This window comes from Lampris incognitus, chromosome 7, assembly GCF_029633865.1.
Source record: "Lampris incognitus isolate fLamInc1 chromosome 7, fLamInc1.hap2, whole genome shotgun sequence".
NCBI lineage: Eukaryota > Metazoa > Chordata > Actinopteri > Lampriformes > Lampridae > Lampris > Lampris incognitus.
Window position 1 is genome coordinate 6,733,528 of NC_079217.1, and position 15,443 is coordinate 6,748,970.

The window sequence follows — 15,443 nt, forward strand, 5'->3', positions numbered from 1 at the left end:
CATGTATATATCATAATTTGATGTTCACATGAGATCAGCCAAGGAATTACACAGATGCAATTTATCATACACTTTAATATAGTGTCTTTACCCTTGTATTAACTTGTGTACACTGACATTCCTGTATGCTGTATAGCCTTTGTAGTGTGCCACCCCAAGAGTTTCCCTGGCCCCATCTGCCCCCCACCTAAATATTAAAAATTAGGAATGTGGACATCGATGCTATTGGCTAAACTTCTCTCAATCTCGTCACTGCACATTTTTGTCAGTGTACGCCTGCAAGTGCAAAATGATGACATTATTGTATTGCTCAGGAAGAGCAAAACAATATACTTATAAACACAAAAATATGAACTATTATTGGGCACAGTGGCCCAGTGGTTAGCACTGTTGCCTCACAGCAAGAAGGGGCTGAGCTCGAACCCCAGGCCGTCCCGGGTCCTTTCCGTGTGGCGTTTGCATCATCTCCCCGTGTCTGCGTGGGTTTCCTCCGGCTGCTCTGGTTTCCTCCCACCATCAGAAAGACACGCATGTTAGGGTTAATACCCCTGACCAAGGCAATAGGAGAAAGAAGTGGAGTTGGTCCTGGGGCGGGGCGCTGCGCCACACCTGCCTACTGCTCCTATATACCAGTGGTTCTCAACCTTTTTGGGGTCCTGGACCCCCTGCGTATTTTTGATCTACCCTGAGGACCCCTCCACCTGATCTTGGGGGAGGGGGGTTGCAATTTGATAGAAACAGTAGAAACTGCATTTTAAATTGCATTATAGCATTTATTCATTCTTTGGGGCAAAAATAAGAGCTTTCAGTTGCAACTCAGATATAGTTAACAAAACAGAATTCTTATGCAGTAACTTTCAGATATATGTAACAAAACAGAATATGTATTCAGTAACTTTCAGATATATGTAACAAAACAGAATATGTATTCAGTAACTTTCAGATATATGTAACAAAACAGAATATGTATTCAGTAACTTTCAGATATATGTAACAACACAGAATATGTATTCAGTAACTTTCAGATATATGTAACAAAACAGAATATGTATTCAGTAACTTTCAGATATATGTAACGAAACAGAATATGTATTCAGTAACTTTCAGATATATGTAACAACAGAATTTTTATGCAGTAACTTTTAACAATGCAAACGGGAGCGAGATCTCTTATTAAAATACAATAAATGACACTTGTGAAACAGATGTAATTAGAGAAAAAAGTCCTGTTACCCTTTATAGTTTAGGTAGATAAAGGTCTCAGTCACATTTGAGTAAAATAATCCTATTTCTATAAACGTCACTAGATCTTTTTTTTTAAAGATGTTTTATTTTCACGGACCCCTTGCAATTACACCACGGACCACTAGAGGTCCGCGGACCCCCGGTTGAGAAACACTGCTACGTACGAACGACGAAATGACAAGTGTTCCTGATGGACGGCACTCCCACGCCAGGGCACTAGAGGGCGCACTTCTCGTTCTTAAACGGGCCATTCTGTGACCCAGGAATCAAGACCGGGTTCACGCTCCGCGCAGGAACGGGGAAAATACAACTGCGGATCTTATCGGAAAGTTTTAGGTATTCTGATTTCATTTCGACTGCTTTTTTTTCTCCCCCTCCCCCATACAAGTGAAATTGCGATCGTTTGTGTAGGCGGAGAGCGGTATCGCCGGCCGGGAGCAGTTTGTGCCGAGCATGGCTCCAACTATTCAGACGCAAGCTCAGCGCGAAGACGGCCACAGGTAAGGACACGCAGAGATCCATGCCGCGTTATTTACCGCCCGGCTTCCCCCATCAGAACCCGAACTGCCGTGGCCCACTGGGGCGGCTATACGATGAGTAGTTTAACCCCGACACGGTGGTCGTCCCAACTTGGGTCGGTTCGCGAAACGGTGTTAAACGGTTGGAGGAAGACAACAACACGTCCCCGCTGTTGACACGGTGACAACGGGGAGCTGCGGGACAGGAGCTGTGACTAGTCTGGCTAGCACAACGTTAGCCAGACTAGTCACCCAAAGGGAGGTTGTGCATCTCTTGACGTTTAACCCGTTTTAATGGGCGCTGTAGAACCTGATAATGTAACAAATCCCCGATAATGTAATAACCCTGATAATGTAGTAACCCCCCCCGATAATGTAATAAATCCCCCGATAATGTAATAACCCTGATAATGTAACCCTCCCGATAATGTAATAACCCTGATGATGTAATAAAAAATTGCACTTGAGGCCATTGAAAATGCAAGAAAACCTGATAATGTAATAACTTCCTGATAATGTAATAACTTCCTGATAATTTAATAACCCTGATAATGTAATAAAAAACCGCACTTGAGGCCATTGAAAATGCAAGAAAACCTGATAATGTAATAACTTCCTGATAATGTAATAACCCTGATAATGTAATTAAAAAATGCACTTGAGGCCATTGAAAATGCAGTAAAACCCGATAATGTACTAACTTCCTGATAATGTAATAAAATGTTCCGGTAACACTTTAGTATGGGGAACGTAGTCGCCATTAATTAGGTGCTTATTAGCATGCAAATTAGTAACATATTGGCTCTTAATTGGTCATTATTACGTACTCATTAATGCCTTATTCTGCATGGCCGTATTATACAGCCAGTAAGCCATTAACTATGAGTTTTCCCTCTATAACCTCAGAATTATTGCTTATTTGTAGGATCATCTCAATATGCTTTGCTTAGTCTGAACTTTATAAGTTGGTAGTACCACAAGAAGAGTTATTCTGCCTTACTAACACTTAATGAATATGGTCTGTTCTTACATAACAACACACAAAACTACAAGTGTTCATAGTGTTAAATTACTGTAAATTAAGTTTTTGTTACTTAGAATATGTTCCCCATACTAAAGTGACATCTTGATCATTACTAATTCACTAGTAATTAAGTTTTTTTATGTTCCCCATAGTAAAGTGTTACCAATGATCCAACTGAGAAAAAACATGTGTGGAAATAGCTTGGAGGTAGCTTTGAGGAAGAGTAGAGCATTCATGCACGTCCAACTTTGACCTGTCGGTGGCGCTAGACCTCTCGAGCTTGCGTTGCTTAAACAGTATCACCGCTTGAATCCATTTATGGGTGGTCTGCTGTTAAATTATTACAATATTGGGGAATTATTACATTATCAGGACCAGGGAAATGAAGGCTAACCTGATAATGTAATAACGTCCCGTTAATGTAACGCATTATTACATTATTGGTAAAAAGTTTATTACATTATTGGGAAATGCACTTTATTACATGATCAGGAAGTTATTACATTATCAGGTTTTACTGCATTTTCAATGGACTCAAGCAGATTTTTATTACATTATTGGGGTTATTGCATTATTGGGAATTTATTACATTATCAGGTTCTACAGGCGCTTTATTCACCACGTTAATTTCCTTGGCGTCAATACAATTTGCATAAAAATGGTACAAAGACAGGCGGGACCTTAAGAGTAGTGGAGAACACGCATGCAGCGTTGGGCAGAAGAGAAACATGATGGGTTATGTTACATTTCTCTCACTTCAGCTGCACATTTACATTCTGTGTGACCATCTCGTACGTTAGGTTAGATAGGTGGACAGGAATGTGACCTTATTTCTTCTTTTCCCCCTTTTCCAGCAGGAATTCCTCACACAGAACTGTTCCAGAGAGGTAAAAAAAATAACCATATCAAGTTTATGATGTGCTTATTAAATATAATCACACAAAAATGTTTTTAAGCAGTATCTGTTCTCTGCCTTTTTTTAAATTTTCAATCGCAGGTCAGGAGTAGTTTGTCGTGTGAAATACTGCAACAGCTTACCTGACATCCCCTTCGACCCCAAATTCATCACATATCCATTTGACCAGCACAGGTAAACACCCTCATTCCTGTCTCTCTGTTTACTCTAAATAGAATTGACTTTGGCAGAAAAGGACATGAGTTGGCGTATTCTCATCTGTTTGACAGGTTTGTGCAGTATAAAGCCACCTCTCTAGAAAAACAGCATAAGCATGAGCTCCTAACCGAACCAGACCTTGGGGTTACCATTGATCTCATTAACCCAGACACCTATCGTATAGACCCCAGCAGTAAGTCCCCAAATATGGATTTTCACTACGTTCCTTCGTGATTTAAATCCCGTCATTGTCAAAGGCTATATTTGTTGATTAAATCCCTCTCATTTTTCTCAGTTCTCTTGGATCCAGCCGATGAAAAGCTTCTGGAAGAGGACATCCAGGCTCCATCAAGTTCGAAAAGGTATGGACACTAAATACATTAGTGGTGGGGGTAAAAATCAGTTCAATGCAGAACTGTATTACTGAGCTGTGATGATTTTAATACCCCAACATTTCCTCTGAATCACACTTTATTCGCTCAATGAACAGTTGATGTGAAGATACTCCTACATCGCTGAATGGTGGAATTTGAATTGTTTAAATGTTTACTCAAAGAAGCACACTTACACATAGGACACATGGGATTTAATTTTATTTAATCGTGCATGTTCTCTCGGATTATTGCACTTGTCACATGTTCTTGATGTGGATGGAACCATTAAAAAATTGTAATACCAAATCGCTACTTTATATAATTGTAGTATTTTGTTTGGAAAAATTGCAGTACATATTGAATCGGCACTAAAATATGGTAATATTGAATCGGGAGGCTGATTCTCAGCCCTTAACAATGCCATCACGTGGAACAAGTTGGAGTCATTAGTTTCGAATTGAGAGGAATGTTCACTTAAAACCTTTTGTTCCCCCCCCCCCCCCCTTTTTTTTTTTTTTGAAGATCTCAACAGCACGCCAAGGTGGTCCCATGGATGAGAAAGACGGAGTACATTTCCACAGAGTTTAACAGATATGGTGTCTCTAATGAGAAGGTGGAAGTCAAGTAAGTGAACATATCACGGTTGATGGCTTTGCCTTGAAAATGTTTGGCTGATTTTGAAAAGTTAGCTGTAAATATCTCTCTAATCTCATTTCTGTATGCTGCTAGAATTGGTGTATCTGTCAAACAACAGTTCACAGAAGAGGAGATCTACAAAGACAGAGACAGTCAGATTTCTGCCATTGAGAAGACCTTTGAGGATGCACAGAAACCGGTAAGTGGGCATATTAATAGGCTTGCCAGCTGCTTGCCATTTACAGTTAATATATGCAAAAAATGATAATATGGGTATTTGGATTTCCCTGTGAGGTTGAGGAAGATTGTGAAATGATCTCCAAAATATGGAAAAAAAATGTTCTAATAATAAAATGATTTTTGCATTGACCACTATAATCAATTTAACAAAATGGCCTGAACAGAGAAAATCAGTGGATCACAACGTTCACAAATTGTTGTATGTAAACTGCGCACACACCCCCCACCTTTTCTACCCAATTGTACTTTGCCAATTACCCCACTCTCCGAGCCGTCCCAGTCACTGCTGCATCCCCTCTACCGATCCGGGGAGGGCTGCAGACTACCACATGCCTCCTCCGATACGTGTGGAGTCGCCAGCCGCTTCTTTTCACCTGAGAGAGGAGTTTCGCCAGAGGGACGTAGCAAATGGGAGGATCACGCTGTTCCCCCTCCCCCCGAACAGGCGCCCCGACCGACCAGAGGAGGCGCTAGTGCAGCGACCATGACACAAACCCACATCCGGCTTCCCACCCACAGACACGGCCAATTGTGTCTGTAGGCATGCCCGACCAAGCCGGAGGTAACACGGGGATTCAAACCAGCAATCCCCATGTTGGTAGGCAACGGAATAGACCGCTGCGCTACTCGGACACCCCACTCACACACATTTCTGCACATACATTCGGTGCCTTAAATATTCCTACCTGTAAAGCTCTTGCCATGTTTTAGTTTCGTTAGATCTTTGTAGCTGGTGTCTGTCCATCTCCCTCCTACTGATGCATATAAGAATGTTTTCTTTGTCAACCTGTCTAGTTAAATAAAGTCTCAGCAGATGAAATACAATTGGTGAGCTGTAAACATGCCTCTTTTTTTTCTCCAGATCGCCCAACACTACAGTAAACCCAGAGTTACTCCTGTGGAGGTGTTACCTGCGTTCCCTGATTTCAAGGTGAGCTACGATGTGAACTTGTTAGCCATTCTACTGCATGTATTTCCTGTCAGAGTTCGTCTGAAGGATAAGGAGCACATGAAGAATTGTTGACAAGTACTTTTTTCCCCTGCAATTCTTTGGTTGTATTTGCATCTGATATGAATTTAAATTTATAATTTTTACACACACACACACAGTGTGTGCGATGTCTATAAAACTTGGAAAAAGAGCTTGTTCTCTGTGTGATATTATTCAGAATAAAAATTTGAATGAATAAATTAGTATTAAAAGCTGTGATATTAATGTCAGAGCAAATAGTGAACTAGATCTGCCTCACACAGCCAGTCCACAGATTTTTTTTTTGCTCATTGTGAATCTGGCGAGACACAACAGGCATTTGTTTGGGTTGGCACGGCCTTGATCAGTGAGCTGTCCAGACGGTTTATATGTATTTGTTATTGGACTGTATTTATCTGAGCTCTTAGATTAACGTATGGCTGTTGGATGTAGGAAATGTTGTGTATGTGTGAATTTAACTGCATAAACAAAAATTCCATCTCTATGGACAATAAAGCAGCTATAGTGATGACAAGTTAGCGATGTCTTCTTTGGATAAACGACAACGACGGCTGTGCTTCTGACTGGTGATGTCTACACCCTCCCCGTAGGTTGCTGACTGGTCCAGCTTCCAGCTGCCAGGATCCATCAATTCTCAATGGATCCTTTCCAGACTAATATCTCATAGCAAACTGAGCTTAGCTAGCAATATGTAAGCTGGCTACACCAGCCAAGAAGTTGATTTCCCTGTATTGTTCTAATTATTCTTCCATGGGTTAATGTATGTAATCATTTTCTACCCCAGTGAGTACTCTTGAGCGGGCCAGTGTTTGCAGGAAGACATGAATTAACTGTACATTTTATTTATTTATTGCACAGATGTGGATCAACCCATGTGCTCAGGTCATCTTTGACTCTGATCCTGCACCCAAAGACATGTCAGCACCTGCAGGAGTGGAAATGATGTCTCAGGCCATGATCAGGTGTGTAGAAAACAAGAGCCGTGTGCATGTGTTTGTTTGTGTATGTGTGGTGTCTTATGAACACCACCTCACATGTTCTGTTGTTCTGTAATACAGAGGTATGATGGATGAGGAAGGAAATCAGTTCGTGGCCTACTTCTTGCCCAACGAGGAAACACTCCGTAAGCGCAAGAGAGACATGGAAGAGGAAATGGATTATATGCCAGATGAATTGTACGTATTGCCGTCCTCGCGGATGCAATGAGAATTTGGAAATTGCGGCGATTTCAATATTTTCATTGCACAGATTCCAACGAATAAGCAAACGGGTAACATTATTAATATTTTTGTTTTCTCTGTGTTCCAGGTATGACTACAAGATAGCCAGGGAATACAACTGGAACGTGAAAAACAAAGCCAGCAAGGGCTATGAAGAAAACTACTTCTTCATCTTCAGAGATGGAGATGGCGTTTACTACAATGAGCTCGAGACCAGGTAACGAACGACGAGGGCAGATTGTTTCACATCCGTGAAATGTTTTCAAATGAAGTTTGATGGCTGCAAGTATGTGTCTATTTAATAACTCTGATTTCAGTTGTTGGGGGGGGGGTATAAAACCAACATGTAGGTCAATTCAGCCCCCAGTGATTTTTTTTTTGGGGTGGGGTGGGGGGCTTCATGCTAAATCCTGTTTTGCCGTGTGTTCTGACGCGATTTGTTTGACACTACAGAGTGCGTCTGAGCAAGAGGAGAGCCAAGGCTGGAGCACAGTCCACCACAAACGCTGTGCTGGTCTGCAAGCACAGAGATATGAACGAGAAGGAGTTAGAAGCCCAGGTAAGTCTGCTTTCTAATGCTCAAGCCCTTTTGTTTTCATTTAAATTGCTATGTCTCTGTGCTTGAACCCCCCCCCCCCCAGGTCTTTGCACATATAATGACACTGAAAAACTTGGATTCTGTGGCAATTGTTAAAACTGCTTTGTTCCACTAATGGCGTTCCTTATCATCATTGTCACCAGGAAGCGCGTAAAGCTCAGCTGGAGAACCACGAGCCAGAAGATGAAGAGGAAGACCTGGACAAAGACCTGCAGGACTCAGGTCAGTTGTCCGTTTCTACTGTCCTCTGTAGAAGATGGCACCGCATACTTTCACGGTCACGTGCTCCGCCAGGATAACGACGGGCCCGTGTCGGCAGCTGACTGAAATGTTTGTTTATTTATGCCTCTGTTGTACTTTGACCCCTGTCGTCCAGGTGATGACAAAGAGAAGGGCAGCGGGAGTGAGGCAGAGAACTCCGACAGCGACTCCGACAGGGAGGACGAGGAGAGGGAGCCCAGAGGGGAGGATGAAGACGAGGACGAGGAAGGAGAGAAGCGGCGGAGGAAAGCCAGCGGCAGTGGTAGTGAGAGTGGCGAGGAGAGGACCCGAGAGATGCGCGACGAGGAAGAAATCTTTGGGAGTGACGATGACAGCGAGGACAATGAGCCCAAGAACTCTGCCAGGAGCAGCGGGGAGGAGGGCAGCGGGAGCGAGGACGAGGGAGGGGACAGGGGGGGCAGGAGGAGCGTCAGTGGCTCCCCGGCTCACAGTGACCACAGCAGCGAGCACTCGGAAGTCCGGGCTCAGAGCGGAAGCGGGAGTGAGCAAGGCTCCGATTCCAGCGACGCCAGTGACAGTGAATGAGGTCCTGTGTGTAGGCAGTGTGGTGACGCCATCCTGCCGTTTCCTTTTATTCAGCGCCGAACACCTAGTTTTAAAGAGCTTCGTCTTCTTCATAGGAATGCTGTTGCCCATAGCACAGACGGTGGTCTGTCTTGAAAACTGAAGGTAAAAAGTGTAACGTGTAAGAGGGAAATGCCCGTGGCTCTTACCTACCTGTGCAGACTGGTGAATTGATTTTCTTTAAATATATTTTGATTTGTAGGTTAAGCTTCTACTCGACAGCAATTATTTGTCAACAAAACTTCTTTTTCTTAATGTCAAGAAAAACAAACTTCTTCTTTATCAACCTAGGAACAGTTTTTCCTTGTTCTCTGAACTGTTAACATGCTTTGAAACGGCTAATAAAATACAGATAACACTTTTGTAAATCCTGTGTAAATACTGTTCCTTCCCACCAAATGGCCAGTCTAGATCAGTTAGAATCTGGGTTCGGACTCGCTCTCTCTCTCTCTCTCGCTCGCTCTCTCTCTCTCCATCCATTGTCCAAGCCGCTTATCCCAACTGGGGTCGCGGGATGCTGGAGCCTATCCCAGCAGTAATTGGGCGGTATATAAAAAAAAACGTGATGAGGGGGATGCCAAGCTGCGTCCAGGTGGCGACCGCCGTCACCATGGAGACATATATCAGGTTTTGATATACATTTGATATATAAATTTAAATACACATTATTTTTTTCACTTTTTAGGAAACTAGTGCAGTGCCTGTTCAAAACGTGCCTGTTTGGAACAGGCTGATTGCTTGGCCTCCGGGATTGTTGCTTGCAGCTTTCTTGAGAACCGCTCATCGAAACATCTTCACGCTCGACTCTGTTCTTCCCCGGGTCTTCAGCAATACACCCGCCAAGTGGGAAGTCGATCGGATGAACGGTTGTCGAGAAAATAGGACAGTCAGACTCCGTCCATTTAAGTTGGACTGGCCTGCAATTCCCATGATACAAAGAACTGCACATTGCCGATATTGCACCAACCGGCTGTACAAAATCTGCACTTAGTTTCTTTTAACTAACATCTTTTAAGTATGTAGGTGTGGTGTCATGGTTTTCAAGTATGTAGGTATGGTGTCATGGTTTCAAAGTATGTAGGTATGGTGTCATGGTTTTTAGGTATGTAGGTATGGTGTCATGGTTTCAAAGTATGTAGGTATGGTGTCATGGTGTCAAAGTATGTAGGTATGGTGTCATGGTTTTAAGTTATGTAGGTATGGTGTCATGGTTTCAAAGTATGTAGGTATGGTGTCATGGTTTCAAAGTATGTAGGTATGGTGTCATGGTTTCAAAGTATGCAGGTGTGGTGTCAAGGAGTGGAATGTGGAAGGACAGATGGTGGTGGATTTTGTGAAAAGGGTGGAAATGGCTGTGGTGAATACATATTTCAAGAAGAGGGAGGAACACAGTGACGTACAAGAGTGGAGGAAAGTGCACACACGTGGGCTATATCTTATGCAGGAGGTGCAGTCTGAAAGATTGGAGACTACAAGGTGGTGACGGGAGAACGTAGCTAGGCAGCATCGGATGGTGGTCTGTAGGATGACTTTGGAGACCAAGAAGAGGAAGCGAGTGAAGACACAGCTGAAGATCAAATGGTGGAGGTTGAAGGAGGAAGACTGTTGTGTGGAGTTCAGGCAGGAGTTAAGACAGGCACTGGGTGGTAGTGAAGAGTTGCCGGATGGCTGGGCAACCACTGCAGAAATAGTGAGGGAGACAGCTGGGAAGGTACTTGGTGTATCATCAGGACAGAGGAAGGAAGACTAGGAGACTTGGTGATGGAATGAGAAAGTGCAGCAAAGTACACCGAGGAAGAGGTTGGCAAAGAAGAAGTGGGATAGTCAGAGAGATGAAGAAAGTAGACAGGAGTACAAGGAGATGCAGCGTAAAGTGAAGAGTGAGGTGGCGAAGGCGTATGGTGAGTTGTATGAGAGGTTGGACACTCAGGAAGGAGAAAAGGACTTGTGCTGATTGGCTAGATGGAGGGACCGAGCTGGGAAGGATGTGCAGCGGGTTAGGAAGAGATGGAAACAGATGACCCGCTGTGGCGACCCCTAACGGGAGCAGCCGAAAGCAGTAGTAGTAGTAGTAGTAAATATCTTTTAACTAATATGGTGTGCCTCTCAACAGTCCCATGGACCTAGCAGCTCATCCTAAATACACACAAATACAAAATTAACACCACCCTGTTCGTGACTGAACGGGAATCCTACGGGGGTAACCAACAAAATGAAACGGTCAAACTTGAATCATTTACTCGTTTAATAACAACAGGCATGAGCAGTAATACATTGCACAAGAGTGAGATAAAGTAGCCATGTATTGGTTGTAATCAACAAATAAAGGAATCTCGTGGTAGAAGATGCTGGAAGACGCAAATTCAGCGAAAAAAAGCCAATTGGTCGATCAGCCACTTCTCTGACAAGTCCTCGGTATTTCTTATTTCGAAGACCTATCGGAGCAAAGGCGATAAACTTGAAAAACATTGGTCATATTTACAGAACAGGACTTGCATGTATCAGGCTTTTAACAGTACGCCCTATGAAGTATTCCACATACCAAGTTATGAGATGTATTCAAAATTACCAAAAGGTGAAAGAGGTTAAAGCTGAAATCTGAGAAGTTTTTTCCATTAAAGGGGCATTCCCCCAATTTTCTTATTTATTTCCGCGCAGCAATGGTGGGGGTGAAGGGGGGGCAGGGGGTATTTTCATAACAAGCACACAATCCTTATCACTGTTCTCTATGTCAGCGTAGCACGCTACAGGAAACGGGCTCACTTCCATCATCCACAGATGTCAGAATGACGGAAGGACTACAAGCAGACTGGCTGACATGTTTGCTTTCTAATCTCCGGCCGCAGGGGAGCGGAGGACAGCACCCACTTTACAGTCGTAATGTTAGCTTAAGCATGTCAGAACATAAAAATGACCTCTCAGTGTGTCAACACAGGGGACATTATGATAGATATTGGGGTTTAGAAAGTTTAGGCCCCAGTCTAACGTCCGTCCTTACTTGGATGAGTCAGAATACGGAGCAGAAGGGACCCAACACGGAGAAGCAAGGGGTCAAAAGGCCAATGACTGCTGGGATAGGCTGCAGCCTCCCCGCCACCCTGAGAGCAGGACACGCGGTTCGGATAACGGATGGACGGGTGTTAGCTTTGGTCTGAGGGTGCCATTTTTACCAGGGTGGGAACTGTTTACTGCCCAGCTGGCTGCACACGGGCAGTAATGGCTGCTACGCCTCATTTGTAGTTCTTGCCGCTGAAGGGCGAGACAGGTCTGGGAAATCAGATTTCAGCTTTAAAGGAAAGATTTTGTGTATTCAATAGTGTAAAATTTCATTTGTTTACCAACTTTGATGGGGTTCCATAAACAGTCCCTTTAAGCGTTCTAGTTTGAAAATCAACCATTTGAAAAGTGAATTACTAGCTCGACGAAGTCTTCTAAGTACATAGAACAACAGTAGGACTGAAAACTTGATTCGTGCATGCTGAATTTCCCACACAACTGGACATCACATGGTTAAAAAGTGGATTGCTATTTGAGGCGAATACCTTTGTGAGCTCTGCCGCGTGGACCAGTTGGTTTTTGCTGCCTGCGTACATCATCTGTTGCTCAGGCTTGCACCCTGTTGAAACGTATTGGAGGTTAAAGCCTCCCCGGAGGACTTCTTTAATGGGACATTCAGGCCATGCTGACAAATCCACTTCCACCCACCATAACCACGATTAACTGGATATCAGATCAACGAGGACTCGTGTCAGTGTGGTGTTTGAGTTGTGTCATTGTTCTCTACGGACCAAGCAGTCACTCAATATAATGTGGAAACTGATAGGATTATTTACCCATGGGACTAGAGAATATGAAACACAGCGGATAGGACACCCTCCCATCGGCGTGGACGTACTTGTAGCTGTAGACGATGAATGTGCACTCGTTGTCAAGGAATTTAAATTTCTGAACAACACAAAACTGAATGATTTTCCCTGACTGCAGTGTTCCCCTGCTAAGCTCTCGGTAAACTTGGGTGCAATATGCATCTGATATTTTTAGGATATCTGGGTTGCCGTTCTGGAAGTTCCTCTCTCAGCTCATCTGGGGAAATGTCCTGAAAAATCAAGAGTTGTACAGTGATTGTTTTCCCCCCCCCCTCTCTCTCTCTTTAATGGGTTGTAACATCTAGAAAAGACGGATGATGAAGGATTTACTTGCCTCAAATTCCTCCTCAAGGATGACCAGCTGTCTCTCCATGTCTATTTTCACTGTAAGAAATTAGGATGATCGCTGATCGTTCTGCTAAGGATTCACGGTCTAATTTCTGCCTCAGCTGAGTTGGTGCATACATTAAATTTGGGGGTGGCCCAAATTGCGGCTGCTTTAAAGGGGTTGAATGGAGTAAATAAAGTAACATTGCACTAAGTAACATCCACCACTAATGTCTCGATGCATGCTCAATAATCCAGGTAAGAAAATCAAAGAAGGTGGAATCAGTTCATCTGGATACAACGTTTACTGGACCATGCAAGAACACCACGCAGAAACCTTGTATCCAGATGAACTGACTCAACCTTCTTTGATCCACCACTAATGGGTGGCATGGTGGCCCAGTGGTTAGCGCTGTCGCCTCACAGCAAGAAGGTCCTGGGTTCAAACCCCGGGGGTTGTCCAACCTTGGGGGGGGTCATCCCAGGTCCTTGCTGTGTGGAGTTTGCATGTTCTCCCCGTGTCCGCGGTGGGTTTTCTCCGGGTGCTCCGGTTTCCCCCACCATCAAAAAGACATGCATGCAATCCTCCTGTCTGTGCCCCTGACCGAGGCGTGGCGAGACCAACTGGAGTTGGTCCCCGGGCGCTGCATGGCGGCTGCCCACTGCTCCTAGCTACACAGCTAGGATGGGGATCAATAAAGTAGTAAAAAAGAAAGAAAGAAAGTGTCACTCACTCAAGATGGCAGCATTGTTGGTCTCTTTACGGAACCTGAACTTTCTCAGTCTTTCTTTCAGACCGTCATCCACTTCACACACAACCAGAGAGCTTGACTGCAATGGGAAACAGAGAGACAGCAACACTTAGGAGGGCAAAGGAACACTTGGAAAGCATTCAAATGGACGCGTAACGTATTCTGCAGTTGGATATTGTACTGCGTTGCATCTGAATAGTCTTGTGTGGCGCCCTGAATCTGTACTGAGAGAGAAACGGGGGGGGGGGGGGGTCAGGGAAATTTGACAGTTTGTCATCATCATGCCGCCCATCCACCGTGCACAAATGCATTAAACACTGCAGACGTTGAGAGCAGGAAGTATATTTGTTGCATCATGAGTGAGCGTTTCCGGTGTGCAGACGTTGCGGGGGGGGGAGGGGGGGTGGTAGGCTTGGGTGGCAATGCTGCAGCAGCCAGAAGTAAGAGTGAAAATGAGGGTAAAACAAGACGCCGATGTAGACCTATCAAACCTAGCACATTCAGGTGGAGAACTGTGTCGTCTTTCCGAGCAGTAACGGCAGTCTTACCATTCTCGACGGGTCCTCGCCTGCTTTCCTGCCTTCAGTATGACACCGCCTTGCTGGAGCTGTTCCTCTCCACCCCGTTGGCGACAAATGACTGAAAAACATCCTCCTTCAGATGTCGGGGGGTGGAGGGAGGGAGGGAGGGAGCGTGAGCATCCAGCAGTGCTGTTTTTTTTTCTCCCCTCCCAATATAAAATGAAAGTGGTGTGCAAACTCTTTGCCATTATCTAGTGTCGCAACTTTGCCCCTCAGGCTAAATGCGTATGGTGTTGTGGTTGTGTGATATAAATTAAAAAGAGGTTATGTGGCCTACAGAGTGCAACACGCACAACGCCAACAACGCAAAATAACACAAAATGGCAGAGGGTACAAAATACTGTAAGATATTTGTGGTTACAAAAATAGGCCGAAATATCCAAGTTTTTTTTTTTACTGATTTGATCTTGACGGCTTTAGGATTCTTACTGTGTCTCACACTATACGGGTAAGCTGGTCAAAACCCACATCACCTCACTGCTGCCTGACACCCTGGACCCGCCACAGTTTGCCCACAGGGCCAACAGATCAATAGATGACGCCATCGCCCTCGCCCTCGCCCTCACACCCTCCTGCAACAGAGGAACAAATATGCGAGAATGCGGCTGATCGACTACAGTTCAGCATTCAACACCGTCCACCCATTAGCCAAGCCGCTTTATCCGGATCCGGGTCGCGGGGATGCCGAGGCCTATCCCCAGCAGTTGTGTCCTCAAATCTTGCCGCTAAGCTCAGAGAGCTAAGACTCAACACCGCCCTGGCAGCTGGATCCCGGACGTCTGAACGGGCAGACCACAGGTGGTGTGGATGGGCGCCACCACTGCCTCTACATTGACTCTCAGCGCTGCTGCCCCCGGGGCTGTGTGCTTAGCCCCCTCCTATACTCCCTGTTCACGCATGACTGCACGGCCACACACGGCTCCAACACCATCGTTAAGTTTGCTGATGACACCGCCGCCATCGGCCTGATCACAGACAATGAGGCGAGACCGCCTGACTGCGTGGTGCCAGGGCAACAACCTCCATCTCAAGGTCAGCCAAACTAAGGAGCTGATAGTGGACCTCAGGGAGAGGCGGGGGGGGGGGGGGAGGACACACCACCGTCCACATC

General features: G+C 44.8%; 2 protein-coding genes across 2 annotated transcripts; one reads left to right on the forward strand and one right to left on the reverse strand.

Annotated features, from left to right (window-relative positions):
- Positions 1-1,529: 1,529 nt before the first annotated feature.
- paf1 (PAF1 homolog, Paf1/RNA polymerase II complex component) lies at positions 1,530-9,174 on the forward strand. The gene is made up of 14 exons (XM_056283693.1): positions 1,530-1,745; positions 3,642-3,674; positions 3,785-3,877; positions 3,973-4,094; positions 4,197-4,263; positions 4,798-4,899; positions 5,005-5,110; positions 6,014-6,082; positions 7,001-7,104; positions 7,201-7,317; positions 7,451-7,579; positions 7,816-7,921; positions 8,104-8,182; positions 8,337-9,174. The coding sequence occupies exons 1-14, from the start codon at positions 1,699-1,701 to the stop codon at positions 8,765-8,767; spliced, it is 1,605 nt and encodes a 534-aa protein (XP_056139668.1). The 5' UTR covers positions 1,530-1,698; the 3' UTR covers positions 8,768-9,174.
- Positions 9,175-11,033: 1,859 nt separating this feature from the next.
- Positions 11,034-14,376, reverse strand: gmfg (glia maturation factor, gamma). The gene is made up of 7 exons (XM_056283890.1): positions 14,300-14,376; positions 13,734-13,830; positions 13,007-13,056; positions 12,851-12,902; positions 12,640-12,720; positions 12,349-12,422; positions 11,034-11,241 (listed from the first exon to the last, which is right to left on the reverse strand). Exons 1-7 carry the CDS (start codon positions 14,300-14,302, stop codon positions 11,170-11,172), a joined length of 429 nt encoding a protein of 142 aa, XP_056139865.1. The 5' UTR covers positions 14,303-14,376; the 3' UTR covers positions 11,034-11,169.
- Positions 14,377-15,443: the final 1,067 nt, after the last annotated feature.